At 40.0% G+C, this 19,384-nt stretch overlaps 1 protein-coding gene across 1 annotated transcript in view; it reads right to left on the reverse strand.

Annotated features, from left to right (window-relative positions):
* The window catches only part of SLC9A4 (solute carrier family 9 member A4), a 69,064-nt gene that overhangs the window by 13,315 nt on the left and 36,365 nt on the right, over positions 1 to 19,384 (reverse strand). Inside the window, exons 7-10 of the mRNA XM_059134399.1 lie at positions 16,145 to 16,215; positions 11,040 to 11,201; positions 5,501 to 5,597; positions 379 to 510 (exon numbers count right to left, since the gene is read on the reverse strand). Coding sequence (XP_058990382.1) covers positions 379 to 510; positions 5,501 to 5,597; positions 11,040 to 11,201; positions 16,145 to 16,215 — 462 coding nt within the window. The remainder of the gene's footprint in view (positions 1 to 378; positions 511 to 5,500; positions 5,598 to 11,039; positions 11,202 to 16,144; positions 16,216 to 19,384) is intronic.

Raw genomic sequence — 19,384 nt, forward strand, 5'->3', positions numbered from 1 at the left:
CAAGCCCAAGAGTCTGGGTAAGAACTGATCCTTCCCTAGATCTTTCTGGGAGAGAAGGAAGCCTCCTAGACCCCAGAGCCCCAGTCCATGGAGGCTCCCCTATGGTCAGTACAAGGCCACCGTGACACTTGATCTAGACTCACAGCCCAGGGACTGTGCTCCCAACACTGCCCCATCTGGGAGGTCCACCCTAACCACGAACCCTAAAGCTCTGGACCCAGAGGGAAGTTGTATCATGTCCTGTGCCTTCTTGCTTTTGTATTACTAATTGTATTACAGCAAGGTGCTGGCTTTGTGTAACTACCACTGGCCATCACAGAGGAGGCCTGGGAGAGGGACTGATACAGCCCCCAGGTGTGTCCACGGACCCCACCTTACCGGCTTTCCCCATGGCAGGCTGTGGCCTTTCCTCATGCTCTCCCTTAAGGTATTCTGGCGGCGGATCAGAATCTCTTTAGCCTGTTTCTCGCTTGTTTGGGGTTTGAGGTTGTATTTGTTGTAGGACAGGGTCTGCGGAAGGAACAGAATGTCAAATACGTCAGGACATTTCCAAACCACCATGGCTTTTGGAGCCCATGGAAATATCACAAACTAAGAGAAAGAAGACATCGAAGAGGCCACCCGAGCATTTGCCTCAATTACAGGGGAGCAAGCGGTGGCCCCTGAGAAGAAAGGCCTGTGACTGAGGCCACCCTATCAGGAGAGAGTTGTGGTTTGGAGCCTATGCCTTCCAGCCCACACAACCCTGCTGTCCCCCTGTACTGTCTCTTTTGTATCTTTGCAGTGAGATACCTGTGGACTTCAACTGCCCCATACCCACACATTTTCCCCGGTCGTGTTTTTTATGCCTGGACAGTTCTTACTGAATGTTTGGATCCAATGGATGAGGAAAATGTCAAAACCGCTTTGGGAATTTCATTAAGGTTGCTATTTTTACATTTTTCTGGTTAAAGACACATAAAAAAAAAAAATCAACCAATTACCATCACTGTTTAAAAAGGAAGAGGTTTTTTCCCAACCAAATTGAAGGAAAGATATAATTACCGATTAAAGAGTAGTCCTTCAAACTGAAACAATTATCATTATAAAAAATTTCTTCCTGGGCACCTGGGTGGCTCAGTGCGTTAAGCCGCTGCCTTCGGCTCAGGTCATGATCTCAGAGTCCTGGGATCGAGTCCCGCATCGGGCTTTCTGCTCAGCAGGGAGCCTGCTTCCCTCTCTCTCTGCCTGCCTCTCTATCTACTTGTGATCTCTCTCTGTCAAATAAATAAAATCTTAAAAAAAAAAAAAAGTTCTTCCTTATTCTCACCAGGCCAGCAATAACCTGTCTTAAACCACAGACCAACACTGGTCTTCAAATGTTTACAAAGTACTTAAACTGGAATCTCTTCTCTCTGTACCTTTCACTGTGCAACAGTGACTATACCAGTCTCACTGGAATACAGGTAACAGACTCAAACTACAGGTCCTTGTGCTCCTGGTTAATGAAAATTGTGATAAGGATTTCCAATTAGCAGAAGGGCAATTGTTCCGTGTATCAGGTGCCACAGTAAGCACAGGATTTTTAAAAAATGGATAATTTTGAAGAGCGGTCTTCATAAGGCTCATGGTCTATTTGGGGAATCAAACAAGCATATACTGTTATGTGCTATGTTATGTGTTATGATATTGGGTCTGCAGGGATTTATAGAGTACAGGCAAAGGGCACTGATCCAGTCCTGGGTGGGAAAGCTGCATTGCCCGGACTGACTCTTGAAAGATGAGTAGATGTTCCCTTCAGGAAGACTGAACACATGAGATAAGACATAGCTCTGAAAAAAATGTGATGGGAAAGAGGAGGACCTACTGGAGCAGAGCTGGGAATTTGTTTACCACAGGAAAATTTAGTACTTAATTCAAAGCATGGTGATAAATGAGACAGAGGTATGGGGCGGGGGTGGCGGAGCACCTAGGGACAACCTGCCAAGAGATGAGATTCCATCGTCCAGGTTAAGGGTTCCCTAAGTGGGGAGTACATACTCTAGGAGATACTATAAGATGATCTCCAGTGTAAGGAAAGAATACTAACACTTGTGTTTCCATTCATCTTCATAAAAATATGAAAGAAATTAAATTTCTCTGTACTTACTATGTAGATTTATAATAGACCTTTCCCTGGTCAATATAGGGGATGGTCTAGTTTCCTCCCAGAACAGAAGAGGATGTTTGTAACAAGGAGGAGTTGACTAAGAGTAGGAAGTCAACCTCACTGGTTCACTAGTTTTCAGTTTATTGCTTGTCTTTTTGTGTCTATACAGCCAGTGAAGTAGATTTGTGGCTTTCATTATCTGTTAGGTAACTAAGCCTTGTAAAACAGACAATTGTCTAAAAGGAGTTCCATATAGAAGGCAGAGGTTGGAGGCCAGGGGAAGGATGAAGAATTTGCAAAGCTAACTTTCACCATCTCCTGATAGGAGATCTTTACAAACCACTCTTGACAAATTAACCAATCTGATAAAAACCTGGCAAAAAATTAAATTTTTGAAATATGTTTGAAATAGGGACTCTTATCCACCATCACTAATGATGAACCTCAACTTCAGTGCACTCACTGTATAGACAGAGATATTAAGGAATGACACATGATACTATCACAGAAACATTTTAAAACCGAGTATTAGAATCCCAAGACAAACTTTAATAATTTTTATCAACGTTAAATTCATGCAAAAGTAAAGTCAGTGTGTGTGTATGTTTATAATCACACACTTATATATGAGTGTCTGTGTGTGTGTATATATATGTGTGTGTGTGTGTGTGTGTGTGTGTGTGTGTGTGTGTATGCTTGTTACTGGTAGGAATTTCCTATACCTTGACTTGAAGCCTGTACTTTGAGGAACATGTGGACATTTTTTGTTCTATTTAACCTGATATCACATCACCCATGTGCTTATCCTTGCTTGTCTGCAGGGAGCATAGTAGGTCCTATGCACATAACGTATACGCAACTTCCTTCACTCTGTTTCATTTAGTCCAGCTCTTTAATGAAGGAGCTGGTGATTGATGAAAGACTGTATTTCCCCCTAGAACTTGAGTTCTATGGGAAAAGGCTATAGATGTGTATTAAATATTGACTGAAGAGAATTGAAGTTGAATAAATTGTTTTCCTTCTTTGAAAGTGTGTGAGAATTCTGAGTGTGACCTGATCATTTAGGCCACCCCAGGGGACTGCCCATCAACCTCTGACTTATCCTTAGAGTCTGAGGTGAGGTCAGTTTCTTCCCTTGAACGGAAGTGTTTCTCCATCTCCATTCTCCTGATCATTTAGGCCACCCCAGGGGACTGCCCATCAACCTCTGACTTATCCTTAGAGTCTGAGGTGAGGTCAGTTTCTTCCCTTGAACGGAAGTGTTTCTCCATCTCCATTCTCAGGGCATTGCAGAGAGCTTCTGTATCCCAGAGGCCTTCCCAATGGGAACTTCCAGAGGCTAGTTCTTAACTTGTCCAGCAGTGACAATCTGATACTGGACGTGCTGAGGGGAGTGACTTCAAACAGGAATGGCCAGAGCCCTCCCAGGTGCGATGGACCAGCTCAGTTCCAGATCAACTATGAATCAGGATCCCCAGAGTCAAACCCTGCATTCAGACCACCCTTGCCCTGAAGTGACTCCTGACTCCCAGGATGGCCTCTTCTGAGATGAGACCATGAGAAATGCCCCAGCCATCAGCCCCACACTGTGTGAGGTCCAGTGACCTACCACCCAGGCTAGATATAACAGATGTCACCTTTTGTGACAATCCTCAAAACTGTAGATCACCCACTAGAAACCAAGGAGACACGTGACCTGCATTGCATCTCTAGAGCAGTTTTTCTTTCAAGAGGGCTAGAGTCACATGACCTATATAAAAGATGGGGTAAGAAAGGAGATAGGAAGGGAAGGACTGATAAGGCTCACTCCGTCAAAGTAACAAAAGTGGAGGCGAAAGCCAAATTAGGGGCTTGAAACTCCCTTTTGTTTATTATTTATGTTCTCCCTGTGTGACCTTCTCTGACCTATCTGCTTATTTGGGGGCAGTAAGAAGGGAAGATGCTATATTGCTTAGATGGGAGAAACCTGGAGGACAGACTAAATAGGTATACTTATGAAAGAAGACATTTGGCTGTCTGGGAATCTTCATGAAAGAAAAGAAAGAGAGAATGGTTAGTTAACTTCATTTTAGCTGGGTTGGAGTCCCAGGAACTCGCTCTCCATTTCTGGACCTTTCCTTAAATTCAACCTTTGTCCACGTGGGGAAAAGGCTAGTTTCACCCTGTCTTTGAGCTTGGCCCCCAAGAAACCAGCTGACATTCTTCAAACCAGGAAGCTCTTAAGAATTTATCTAACTATTTATCAGAATGTGATAGTCTTACTGAAACAGTTTCACTTGGAATGATTTGAAAGCTCTTAAATTTACTCTAAGCTTGCTATGATTGATGCTGACCTATATTCCTTCAGCAGGTGCAGAGTCTTTCGCTGACACATTCCCCTTAATCACTGACCTTTCCAAAACAGAAAGCGAGAGAACATTCACTTTACTGGATCACATAAGGCTGGAGTCATGGAAAGAGCACTGGGTAGACAGTTGGAAGACCTGGTTCTTAACTTGGATTTTTCTTGTGTGACCTTCAACAAGTCAGATAAACAACTCGCCTAACCTCAGCATCTTCTCCTTGAAACTAGGGGGCTTTAACCTGATGAAATTTTTTGGCCCCACTCAAGACTCTGATCTATAACATAGTCACAAAAACCAAGGCTCCCAAATGAATTTACTTGTAGCCATACTTAGCCAATTAGCATGTTCAATAGAATCCTCAAACTGGAAAAAACAAACAAACAAACAAACAAACAAAACCACCTCATAATTAGATTTTGCAAGTTTAAATGTCATTTGACTGCATCAAAATTTCAGAAGGACTCACCCACTGCCCCAGGAATGTTCTTACTATATACTTTCCACCAGTTCCCAAGTGGTAGTATAGACTCCATACACTTTCCCCCAATTATAATATAATATACTTAATACATCCCCTCTAATGTAGGCTCCTCTAATATAGGCCAGCATTTCAATAACCATCTCAACCTTCTAAGCTCTTTTACAGTCAAACAGATTGAGCATATCATTGGCGTCCTGGTGCCCTCTTTCTTTGTGGTGTGGTGAATGAGCTCCACCACTTGTTGTTCATCTCTGTTGGTCTGGAAAGTACCAGGCTGCAGGGCTAGGGCAGCCTGACCCCTAGGGCTAGCAATTGGATCTGCATTCCTTTTTACAACACATGTGCCATTTTTTTTTTTTTTTTTTTTTTTTTTTTTTTTTTTTTAAGCAGAAAAGTAACAATTAACTTTCTGTTCTCCAAATCCGGCAGAAAGAAATGGTTTAGCCAGAAGGTTGCTTTAGAGGAGATAATGTGAACAAGAAAGGATTCCTGAAGGACTGGTTCCAAGGCCAAGCAAATGAGACAAGTCAGATGGCTTATACACACCCTTTGTCGAACTTGGTACATGTTGTGTGTCAGAATGTCCCTCATGGACTCCACGTCTTCCGGGGAAAGCCTTTTAGTTCTGTGTATCCTCTGGGCCCTGGAAACATCAATGGAGGGAAGCCAAGCATTATTCTTACATCCTGGCAAGAGCGCCACAAAAGTGTCAATATATATATATGGGAGTTCTAAGTTCCAGAACCCATATTTTAACACAATGTTTTCTACCGTTTTAGTTAGTAAGTTTAGTAAGACACAATACATGCGTCTTGACTTACCATTTTGAAAATATGGTTTCCTTGCCTAAAGCTTTTATGTGGGAACTAACTCATTTTTTAGAAAGGAGTCGAAGGTAGTTACAAACCAGTTATTTTTTCCCTCCACATCTGTAATGAGCAGACACTCTGGTAAAATACAACAAAAATCAATTGCTACAAAATAAATGTTTAAAAAGATACTATAAAATTAGAACCAAATGTTTTACTGATAGATTCAATGGAAATAAGGGTATTCATCAAGACTGGCTTGTGGTTAGGTCTGCACTGATCTCATTGTAGACAGGTGACAAACGGCTCACAGACAACACCATCCACATGCCACATTTTGACTAACACTGATCTAAGGGACTACTAAAATTCTGTGAGTACATTTACCTTGGAATGGTCCCTTTAGGAATTTTATCGTTGGTTAAAGAATAATTGTAAGAAACTAGAATCATATTTTACAAGGATTATTTGGACTATTTCTATTCTGAAAGCCAGCCCAGCTCTGAGACACTGGGCACTCTGTGAGATTCTAGAAGCCACTGACTGCTCTCTGCCTCTGCATGACCAGCTCCCCAAGGCTTCCTTCACCATGAGCCCTCCCCGTCACCACCCCCTCACTGTGCCCCCGAAAGGGTTTAAATATCAAGTCATGTCCAGGTTATCAGTCAATGCACAATTGTCTTCTGAGGGTTTCAAAATTATGACATTGCTATGTGCAGAATTCCCATGTGACAAATATATTTGATTTCAGTCATTTTAATCTAGTGGCAGAAATTTCTAGTAAACATTTCATTGTATGAATAATATATGTTCACTATAAAAAATAAGAACAAAAAAGAGAGAACTAAAGAAAATTAAATACATCTTTTAATACTCTCCTCTCCCTTAATATCTTGGTATAAAACCTCTCAGAATGTTGATTTTTTTTTCTTTCCTTGCTGGAGCTCTTCTTGGTGCATAAAGGCACAGAGATCCTACTATCTGCTTGCAAAAGGTCTTAAGATTTCTGATCACAGAAATCAGTAGTTATTGGTTTCAATACAGGCCACTTTTTTAAACATTAGTAGCAACATAGCAAGAACATCTTGTGAGTACTTTTTGTGCATTTGTAAGTACAATTGGTAAAATATTTTTAAGAAAAAATATTTATGAAAATACGTTTAAGAAAATATTTTTAAGACCTAAGAACTCAGATACTAGGTATCACAGCATGCCAGAATTTATTTAGCAATCCTATCTGTAGACTGACTAATGCCCTTTCTACAAAATCCTTGAAATCAGAGTTTCCATATCTCAAAGCTGCAAATGTCAACACTATTGATATTCAGTTACCACCCTTGGTGATCTAAACATTATTATCAGGGCATTTCAACCTCACTATTGAAAAGTCCTTGAAGTAAAATTTATTCTGATTGAGATATACCTACACATTCCCACCATCTGAACACATTCCTTTATTATGATGGAAGCAATTTCTTGCTGAGCAGAAAAAAAGAACTAATCGAAAATTACATTTCCTATGTTCATAATGATACTCACAACCAAATAGGAAAGAAACCATAAGATAATAGCGAAGTTAAACTCAAGATGGCAGTAGGTCTCACTTGGCACCCTTCCCAGTTTATAATTGGCCACTTTGGGAAAGATTAGACTTAATTAAGGTCCATTCAGGCTGTTGGCTAGACGTGTAACACTGGGATCCCAAAGGCATTATCTCACACTGACCCACACTGAGAAGCGACAGCTATGACATTATACAGAGGAATTATTAATTTAGGCAAGGTGATACCTGGAGTTTTCTACATGCCACTTCATTAGCAAAATCATCCCTGAGATGATCATATTGTGAGCACAGAGAGATATAATCCTTAGAAAAACCAAATATTAAATAATCTCTAGGTCAAAAAAATAAAATTATAAGCTGAGAGATGCTTGTCACTGGAGCATTCATTCAATATCCATAAAGGAAATTTCTGGCACCTTAAATAAAAGTAATTTCATGACTATTAAGATCAAACTGGGAAAATCTGAATCCAAATGTTTTTACATAAAAGGTTCACATTACTCTTAGCTTTTTTAAATCAGATGCTATAATAATGTAAAAAGACACTTCAGTTCGAAATATAGCAATATAAATATGAAATCTAGTAGATGTTCTATTTATGCCATGATATGAATTCCTAAAAGATCAAATATTATACCTTGATTCATTTGAAAGAACCCCCCCTTTCTCTTGTGATAGTTTCACACATGAAATCCATAAGAAATGTATGTTAGGGTAAATGAAGAATGCATCCTCTGATAAACCAATGGGACTCAACTGCTCTTCTCTGTGTGTGGGTTCCTTGTGTCTTTTTAAAAAGGTCACGTAGACTACCAACATTTAGGATGAGTGAAGAGTGGTGTAGGAGAGATCCTGGCTCCTCATGATACAGTGTTTCTTTATGGAAATGAAAATGGCACCAGAATCTTCATTCTGGAGTCTTCGGCATAAGAAGCATAAATGTAAGCCTCTACCTGCCAATGTGTGATCAACTGAAAAATTCTTCAACTACAATAAAGTAATTTATGGATTTTTTTAAATAAACGACATGTTAAAATTCTTTGGGAGCATTTAAGGATGAAGCTTTGAAGTTCTACAGTTGTAGTTTGTTATACCTATAACTTTAAACACACTTCAATATCTCTAATATTAATCAAATATTTTTAAGGGTTTGACACTTTTAATCATTTGAGCCTTTATTGTCTGGTATTTGTAAAAGCTTCCTACTCATTGGTGAAACGAGGTGCCTCTTGTTTAAAATAACAATCCAAGTACACACTCTATCTATTTCTTAGGGTTGTTTCGAAGGTCAAATAACATAATCCATGCAAGAAAGGGGGGGGCATTCCGTAGAAGAAAGGCCATCTGCTCTGTGCTATTGACAACTTCTGGTGACAGTGTTCTCCTGAGGTTCACAGAGTTTGGAAAGCTAACTCTCTCGTAGAACAATTGCTTAAACTTCTAAAGAAAAAAATATATGTGCATTTTGTTGTTATCATCTCATACAGAATAATAAAAAGCGATCTGAGTACACACTTCTTTTTCCTATTATTGTATGAAGGTTTGTTTTGAAGAAATTAGCTGCTTTGATCTTGGGAGAGGAATTCCTTTTTGCTTGATGTTGTGCAGATTTCTGAGATCAAATGAATGCAATTTAAATACGATTAAACTTGTATAAAATATCAGGTAAAAGAATCTCCTCTCCTAACCCAGTTAACTTATGGGTTTGGGCTATTAGAGGGGTGGGGAAAAAGTCTCTAACCTCTTGGGCTCGCTTACTAATCTTGAATCAATATCCAAAAACTAATGAACTCAACAGAAAGGCTCCCTCCAGATAAAGCTGGCTTGGAAACTGCCTTGAGGTTACGGGCTGGGCTGGCTGCATACGACCAATGCAACGTAATACAGAGATTGCAAATATATTTTAGCACGGGACAGCCTGATTCTCATTTGAGATAAGCGCCCCTACATTCTCAGACCAACAGCTCACAGGACTACTAAGCAAATGGATTGAGGAAGTTCCTAATGGTTTAAGGTGCCCGAAGCTATCCAGACCTCCTGCAGGGCATTAAATCCCCTTTCCCTCTTCAGTGGGCAGGTCAAAAGCCTGGGGACCAGAGGGTCACCTCTTCTCACTCTCATAGCTCCCTAGACTTTAGGATTATCAGTTTGTGAGACTTTTTTTTTTTTTTTTTTTTTTTTTTTTTTTTTTTTAATGCCATGACCCCACTAGGGTTTGAGCTCCATAAGGCCAGGGACTGTGTCAGCTTGAAGTCCCTGGCACATAACTGGTACCCAAGGAACAGGGTTGGGCCCAAGATGATACCAAAAAGCTCAGTTAAGTTAAATAGAATGCAAACACAATATTTTAGAAAACAAATGTCACTGTAAAAAAGAAAACAATCCACGATGAGTACAATATCAACATTTTAAATAAAGACAGGATTGACAATACTGAGGTTTATTCTGTGTTTTTTTCTTTTTTCTTCTGCCTTAGGCTCTAACATGGCTCCGCATGGCACTGCCAATAAATATTTGTTAGCACACTGCCATTTTGAGATCAGAAGTTTCCTTAAAGCAAGCCAGGCAACCCGGAGCACCAAAACAAACAAGCAAACCACAAAAACAGTCTCACTGAGAAATAAGGCAAAAAGCTCTGTTTACACTGAGATGCCCTCAGGGACCGGACTTAAGATTTTTCTCAGGCCTCGGAAGAAAGGCAAGGGTGTTTCTGATTCATTAGCAAGTAAGGGATGCAAGATCACACTCAGTCATTAGCGACCTTTTTACTGCGATCTGTTCTTGGCTCTTATCTCAACCTGCTTTTCAAACGTGAAGACTCAATTAGAGCTCATGATCAAGTGTCTACAGAAGAGGACCGGATGGCAGTGTTCCTTCTCCTATAGAAATTATGAGTAATTTTCCTCAATTCATAAACTCCTTTTTTAAAAAGATATCTTTTAATTTGTCAGAGAGAGAGTGCACATAAGCAGGGGGAGTGGCAGGGAAAGGGAGAAGCAGGCTTCCCACCAAGCAGGGAGCCTGATGTGGGGCTCTATCCCAGGCCCCTGGGATCATGACCTGAGTGGAAAGCAGACGCCTAACCAATTGAGTCACCCAGGCAACCCTCATAAACATCTTCATGAAAGAAACCTGGCTGTCCTTGAGTGGGCAGGAGGAGGGGGTTGGCAGGTAAATGTAACTAGCTCACCAACCACCACACCTCCTGTTACCACCCCTCGACCCCTAATCCCAGCTAGTGACAAAGGATGCTGATTGGGTCTCTCCTCCTCATATGAGACAGGAAGAGAAATAAACGACTTGCAGGAGAAATACATATTATTATTATTAGTGTACAATTAGCAAAAATCAAATGAACTGGGGTTAAAGGATAGAAATTAATCAAAAAGAGAAAGAAAAAGTCTTGTAAACCATGCCATCATTCTAGAAATTCACTTGCCCCTCCTTCCCAAGGTAAGGAGTCATACAGCTATAGCATGCAACTTTTGCTAGAAAGTAATGTTCAGAAACTAGGTGAGAGAGGCTGAGCATGGGCCAAAGTACAAATGGCCAATGACCTAATGGCCAAGACTTGGGTCATCCTTTTCCCATGATTCCTCCTTGAAATTTCTGCCTCTTCACTCCTCATATTATCTGTAATTGAAACGATGAGTTAGTGCCTCCTAGGAATTCTGATATGGAAAGTCCAGATCAAAGGACATATGGGACTTACGGGTGGGGTACGGAAAAGGCTGTGGAACTGAGGATCCCAGTTTCTACCATCTCGATAGCTTGTTTCATTTCCAGCTTCTTGTACAAGGAGACAATGCTGGACTTGGGCTGGTTCTTTCGGGTTAGGATTTTCCGTAAATATCTGTGATCAAACTTCTTAAACCTAAAAACAAAAAACAATGGTTTGGACACCTTTAATCTCTGTAAGTGTTACAGAAGTATGTATTTTTCCTAAAACAAACTATTACCTCACTTTGTTCTGAACACCAGGATAGTGATGAAAATTCAGTCTTTGAACACATTTTTTAAAAATAATGGGAATTTTATATTTTTATATTTTATTTTTATTATATATATATATTTTTTTAATAAAGAAAGAATAACCTAGTGGCCTGAATACATTGAAAATCAACTAGACAAAAGGGAGGGACAAGCTGCAATTAGGGCAGAAAGTATGCATAAGTGCGGAGCGGGGGAGGCCCAGCTCAGCTCAGCTCCAATTGTAAGAGAAGAAATGAGGGGTTGAGGCTTTTGAACAAATGTTCCATTCTAACAGCTCCCAACAGTGGCAGCTGCACTTACAGTAATATTGGCCTATTCAACCAGAACCCAATAAATTTAAATGGCCCAATAGTTACAGTAGTTTTGCCCATTATGCTGCAGATCATTTTGATTCCTGACAATGCAAGAGGGAGCAGTGGGGGGGAGAACCCACATATCCTGACAGTCTGAATGATGGGGAAGCTGAATAGGCTAGGCGCTGATGGCCGCTGACTATTGTAGCAAACCTCTGGCTGACCCATTAGACTGAGCTGCATGTCCGCATATGGCGTCTTTGGAGTCGGCTATTTGTTTGGAGTAGGAATTTTCAACACTTCCAATCATTTTACATTCAAAGAGTAATTTGTGTGCCTGCTTTATTTTCTGGAGGGGAAAGCAACTCCCTGGGCTGCTGCCTTCTTATCTGGTGATTGGTCTCCTGGTCTGTGAAGCAGATGGATCCTTTATAAGTCAAGTCTCCTCTGGGGTTAGCAGGCTGTGATTCCTCAGGACCCACGTTTGGCTCCTGCCAGACCTGTTCTTGCTCCAAGTGGGCTCACCCCTCAGCCTTCTTGTTTTCTGCCTTTCTTCAAGAGAGGCTGTTTGTTGCTCCTGCCTATTGGTCAATCCACTGCATTGCTCCCCACCCATAGGACCTCCCTGACTCTCTTCATACCGAGCTCACCTTGACCTTTACTGTTCAACACGGAGGGGGGGGGGTGCCCTATGTGCCACCTGGATTCTCCTGATGGGCCACCAGGTCATTTCCTCTGTGCCCTCCATTACCTGATCCACACCTGCTTCCCTTTCAGCCTCCCTAAAGGTCTCTTCCAAATCTCTTCCTCCTCCTTACCTGTCCCAGAGGAATGAAGCTTCTCAGAGTCCTGTCCTCATTCAGCTTCCCCTCTTCACACCCTGGTATTATTTAACTGAACATTCCTCTATTAGTCTACACATTTCACCATGGTGGTGTTATCCCCCTAGACTCACTATCTGGAAATGTGAGAGTCACTCTTACTGTCTTTACTCACTGTCCTCTCCCTAAGCCCCTGGCCAGTCCCCATGCCTGCCTTCTGCTAGTTCCTCATCCCTATGATTCTGAAAACTCTGTGGCTCACTGAAAACAGAAGAGGTTCTAAATCCAGACCTAAATTCAATCAAGGTTCCGTTGTAGGTTAGTTGATCTCCTGGAGTTGGTTTCTTCAGCTTCAAAATGAGAAAAATAGGACTAACACAGGCGATTCAGGAGATCATGTAAGATACAATATATGAAACAGCTAGCATAGTACCTGGGGCTTATTTTGTATTTACAGGATGAAATTCTTACGTCCATGTGGATACCCCTTACACATCTCACACCCACAGTATCTCTCAAATTCAGCTTCCATATCGCTGTTGTTATTTGCCTTTCAAAAGTCAAGTATGATCGTACTACTCTCCCATTTGTTTACTTCTTTTTCCTTTTTTAAAAATGTGTCTTATTTTATTTGAGTTAATTATCATATAGTGTACCATTAATTTCAGATGCAGAGTTCAGTTATTCATCAATCGCATATAACACCCAATGTTCATTACATCACGAGCCCGCCTTAATGCCCATCATCCAGTTACCCTATCCCCCTATCCACCTCCCCTCCTACAATCTTCAGTTTATTTCTTATGATTAAGAGTCTCTTATGGTTCATTTCCTTCACTGATTTCATCTTATTTTATTTTCCCCTCCCTTCCCCTATGATCCTCTGTTTTATTTCTTGAATTCCACATATGAATGAAACCATATGATAATTTCATCCTCTGACTGATTTATTTTGCTTACTGTGATATCCTTTAGTTACATCCATGCCATTGCAAATGGTAAGATTTCATCCTTTTTGAAGGCTGAGTAATATAACATTGTGTATATACACCACATCTACTTTATCCATCCATCTACCGTTGGATGTCTGGGCTCTTTCCATAGTTTGGTTATTAAGGACATTGCTGCTATAAACATTGGGGGTGCAGGTGCCCCTTCAGATCACAACATCTGTATTCTTTGTGTAAATACCTAGTAATGCAATTGCTGAGTAGAGTATCTCTGTTTTTAACCTTTTGAGGAACCTCCATACTGTTTTCCAGAATGGCTGCACCAGCTTGCATTCCCACCAACATTGTAAGAGGGTTCCCCTTTCTCTGCATTCCTGCCAACATTTGTTATTTCCTGACTTGTTAATTTTAGCCATTCTGACTGGTGTGAGGGGGTATCTCATTGTGGTTTCGATTTGTATTTCTGTGATGCCAAGTTATGTTGAGCATTTTTTCATGTGTTCTTTGGCCATTTCTACGTCTTCTTTGGAGAAATGTCTGTTCATGTCTTCTGCCCATTCCTTGGCTTGGGTTATTTGTTTTCTGGTTGCCAACTTGTCTTTTGGCTTTGTCAACTGTTTCCACTACTCTTCTATTTTACACTATTCTATCTAAGACTCTTTTGATATGAATGTTCAACATCAAATGGAATTTTATAGCATTAAGTGGCTGTATAGAGTTTCTTAGCACTGTGCCATAGAAGAGTATCTCTGTCTTTCCAACCTCTTGTCTCACCACGTCCCTTTCTCTGACTGTGTCCAAACCATGCTGTGCTCTTTCTTGCCTTACATTTTGAAATATCCTGCTGCTACTGCTGCTGCTTGGCATGTTTTCCATTCTTCTTTGCCTGGAGAACTCCTCATGTATTTTCAAAATGTACTCCCACCTCTGTACAATTATAGTTCTATGCATTTGCCTCTGTTATAGCATTTCTTCTATGGATCATCATTATTGATTCAGGCTCTTTCTCTTTTCTTTCCCCCAAAACCTTGTCTATAGCAATGTGAGGATTTGGAATGCATTGAGTGTGTCTTACTGCTTAGTGTCTAGAAAATTTGGTATAAATTTGGCCAAATGGAATAATATTAAATGATTTTTCACTGGGTGAACTATCAGGTTTAGACTTCAAAAATCCATGACCTAGGTTCTAGGTTGGTGGACATTTACATATATTAAGTTCTATTTTAACACTATGAGGACTGTCCGTTTTACTTCATAAAAAAGAGCCCACTCAAAATGCAAATTTGTGCAGCGACTGTGGAAAACAGTATGGAAGATCCTAAAAAAAAAAAAAAAAAAAAAAAAAAGTTAAAAATAAAACTACCTTATTATCCAAAAATTATTCCACTGAATATTTAACCCCAAATACTAAAACACTAAATCAAAGAGATACATGTAGCCCTATGTTTAAAGCAGCATTATTTATAATAGCCAAACAATGGAAGTAGCCCAAGTGTCCATTGACTGACGAATGGATAAAAAAGATGTAATATATAAAATGGAATATTACTCAGCCATCTAAAAGAAGGAAATCTTGCCATTTGCAACAACATAGATGGAACTAGAAAATATAATACTAAGTAAAATAAATCAGTCAGAGAAAGACCAATACTATATGAGTTCACCATATAGAATTTAAGAAACAAAACAAAGGAAAAAAGGAAAAAAGAGAGACAAACTGAGAACCAGACTCCTAACTATAAAGAACTGATGATTCCCAGAGAGGACGTGGTGGGGGGAATGGGTAAAACAGGGGATGGGGATTTGTTGTGTTGTTGTGATGAGCACCAGGTGTTGTGTGGCAGTGTTGAATCACTCACTATGTTGTACACCTGAAACTAATATAACACTGCATGTTAACTGGCTGGAATTAAAATGTAAAAATAGATTACCCACAGACTCACAAAATAAAGAAAAAATAAAATAAAACTTAAAGACCCCACACAAAAGCTCTCAGTTTCTCATTTAGGTGCCACTACGCATCTTGACTGCGAGACTTTCCAAAAGTCAGTTTTTCTTCGCATCACCATCAATATGTTGGCAAGCCCTAGAAAGAAAACTTCTGTCGTTTGGTTAACTCAACTACTGTCAACTCCTACATTCACTAAATAGCTGTGTTTAACTCCCAAGCTCTCATCTTCCTTATTCTGAGTGAAACTCTCTTCAGGGCCACATAAGAAATATGCTGTAGACTAAAATCCAGGAAGAGAATGTGTTCTGAATATGAGATGTGGTGGAGAAGAGAGACTTTGGCATTTGTATAGAATCACATAGAAAGGACCCCTGAAGGTCTTTCACTGCAACCCCCCTCCCCAGTGGAGGAGTTTCTTCCTCAGGATCCTTGATGACTCACTAAACTCCCTTTGTAGCCTTATGAAGCCAGTCATTTCATGGTTAAGCTTCTCTTTTCATCAGGAAAATTGTCCTTGTTTTAAACTTAGGTCTGACTTCTCTAATTTCAACCTGAAAGTTGCACTAGTTCTCTCTGACACAACCTCTTCCAAATCTATGGCCCCTCCACCTGAGAACTCTCCACTCACAAGCTGGGCATTCCCACAGCTTCCACCTGCCTCTACTATGCCCTGATTGCTGGGCCCTTTGTATTCCTGGTCTCATTCCTCTGGATTCTTTAAGTCTTACGCTCAATTTTCAATGTAACATTCTGAGGTTCCTCCGGTCACAGATATCCTTCCTAGGCAGTGAAACCCTCTGCCTCCTTACTTGTCTCTCACTTGGTAGTGGCTCCATTGCCCACACACATCTTCAATTCCAGCTTTCAAGTGATCCATCAGCTGCCAAACCAAATACAGGAAAATGATTGCTGGTGAAACGTTAACTCTAAAAGACACACAAGGAAAGCTAATACACTTTGGAAAACAAAGGAGGTTTTAATTTCCTGGAACATGTCCTCTTTTCTATCAGTCTGTTCATGTAACTGAAACTTATAATGCCTTCCATAGTAATTCAACTTAGTTTCATGATTCAGACTCTGCTGATAATCTCCTTAATAATGCACATAACTTTTGATGAAAACAGGGTACCTGCTATTTATTTTGAATAATATTTTTCTAGAATAACTTGGACAATGTCTCATTACTAAGATCACATGAATGTAATTCTAGTTGTTACTTATAATTACAACACACAAGAAAAATATTGTCAGGATCCAATTTATAGAGTTTCTGAAAATAGAATTCTACAGATATCCTATAATAACAATAACATTTGCCTCATTTTTATCTGATTATTTTGTCTCAGTATTACACTTCACAATCCAAGCCAATTATACTAAATTTGCTTCACCCAAATTATTAACAGGAATTTCAGAAAAAAGCATAACCTCTTCAAAATGTATGAATTACTCTTCATAATTTAAACGTGTAATCATTGAAGTTTATGCTGACTTCTAAAATACTTTTGCAAAATACATTAAAATACTAAATTAATTCTGAAATATTTAATTGATGTACTTTCTACCAGTAATTATTACTCTATTTGAGAAAAAATTAAGGAAGGAGTAAAGTACCCAAGTTCTATTGTCTTAGGTGTATTATTTAATTTCTAAAAATGCTGAATAGAGGGTATAAAAATAGAAACAAAAATCTTCAATCAGGTTAAAGTGTTTCTTATTTTTTTTAAAAAACTTTATTTATTTATTTGAGAGAGCAAGAAAGAGAATGAGCAGGGGGGAGGGGCAAAAAGAGAAGGAGAAGCAGACTCCCTGCTGAGCAGGGAGCCGACACAGGGCTTGATCCCAGGACCCTGCGATTGTGACCTGAGCCAAAGGCAAACACTTAATAGATGGAGTAACCCAGGATCCCCAAAACACTTCTTATTTTTAAAACATTTGCTCCTTATCCCCATCTGTTGAAAATTTTCAAATGGCCTTGAAGATTGTCGGTTTGGGTTTAGATGACTTTGGCCATAAAATTCAGGGCTGATTTTGAAAGACTTCATCAGTCTCTCCAGCATCATGATCATGAAGTTATAGGCAAAAAATAAACCCCAAAATTATCTGAGACAATCATCCCCACAGAGCCTGAATCTCCTGTACAGCAGCTATGCCAGTCACTGTTTGTACACATCCATTTTAGCTTTGGGTGTTCTGTAGGAGAAGCCATTGCCAGAATGGTCTTCCTTAGCTGAGCTGAAGTCTCTTTCCCTCTGTCTTCCATGTATTCCTTCCCATTTTTATGCTCTGGAGCCATACAAAATGGCATCCATCTAATACTGTATTGAATTTAAACAGATAGAAACCATGCTCAACTTCATCTTTGTCAGAATTGAATGTTTTCACTGAAAACTGTACTAGGCTGTATCTGCAGAAGGAGTAGAAGTGTTTACCCTTCCCTAATGAGAAGTTCAGAAAGAGCAGAAGGGCCCATGTTCCATTGGAATGACGATTTCAGAAGCAAGTAGGGCAATTATGAGCATTAGTTACTGTGATGGATTTTTGAGGTGTCCTCTAAGCAAGGCTAGTCCCAGGTACTATTAACAATAATCTATATGTTGCTGTGAAGGTATTTAGTAGATGTGATTAAAACCCATAATCTGCTGTCTTAAAGTGAGGGCGATTATCCCAGATAACCTGGGTGGGCCTAATATGATCAGTTAAAAGGCCTGAAGAGTATGACTGAAGCTTCCCTGATGAAGAAGAAAACTCCAGTTGTGCACCGTGCAGCTATGGCTCATGCCTGAGGGTTCTGGTCTACCCATCCTGAGGGGCTGTCTTGTAGGTTCTGGGATTGCCTAGTCAGCCCACACAGTAGGTAAGCCAATTCCTTCCAATGACATTCTTAATATATATCTCTTACTGGTTCTGCTTCCCTGTTGAATCCTGACAGAAACACTTCCAGCCTGGAACCAAAAAGCAAGGCGAATAGATAAAATGAAAGCAAAGGTTGGGACTCCAAAGTTCTATAGGCAAGAAACAGGCAGATCAAAGGAATGAGCTGAAAACACAGGCCACCTTTCATGAAACAGGAAGGATGACTCAGAGGGTGGAGTTGAAAATCCAGAGGGTGGAAACTACATTGGAGTTCTGATCTGAGAGAACAGAGGCAGTTCCCAGGCCTTGAAACCAAGTAAACTTCCCAGTCATTAGAAATGACTCCATTTGTTTCCTTCCATTTTCCCCCTTTTTGAAAGGGAATATAGCCATTATCTTATGACTGCCCTACCAGTGTATTTGGGGATCAGATGATTGTCTCTTGAATTTCACAGGTTCAGCGTTGAAGAAGAGCTGTGCCTGAGGATGGATAATACCCAGAGGGTCAATCATCCCTGATTTAGATGACTGAGATGATGAGATTTTGGACTTTGGGGCTGATAAAATTTAGGTGAGATCTTAGTCTTGTGGTTGACACTACAATGGACAATGGATTGAGAATTTGGGGACCTCAGAATAGAGTTAATGTATTTTGCCTATGGAATAGATACGAATCTTTGAGGGGCCAAGGGCAGACTGATAGAATAATGGTTCCTGCAGATGTCTATATTCTAATCCCCAGAACTGGTTAATATGTTAGTTTATATGCAAAGGAAAATTAAGATAGTAGTTGGACTTAAAGTTGCCAACTTTAAGATAGAGAGAATATCCTAAATTAACCACATGGGCCCAACATAATCATAAAGGTCTTTAATGTGGAAGAGGAAGGCAGAAAATTCAGGATCAGAGTGATGCAACATGAGAAAGACCTGAGTGGCCATTGCTAGCTTTGAAGATGAGAGGGGTCCATGAGCCAAGGAATGCTGGAAGATTATAGAAGCTGCAAGAGGCAAGAAAACAGATTTTTCCCTAGAAACTCCAGAAAGAAATGCAGCCCAGTAACATCTTGATTTTAGTCCAGTGAGACCCATTTTGAACTTCTGACCTCCAGAACTATAAGATAATAACTATGGTTTTTTAAGCTATTTAATTTGTGACAATTTCCTACAGCAGCAATCAGAAACTAGTACAGT

This window comes from Mustela lutreola, chromosome 9 (assembly GCF_030435805.1).
Source record: "Mustela lutreola isolate mMusLut2 chromosome 9, mMusLut2.pri, whole genome shotgun sequence".
Classification (NCBI taxonomy): domain Eukaryota; kingdom Metazoa; phylum Chordata; class Mammalia; order Carnivora; family Mustelidae; genus Mustela; species Mustela lutreola.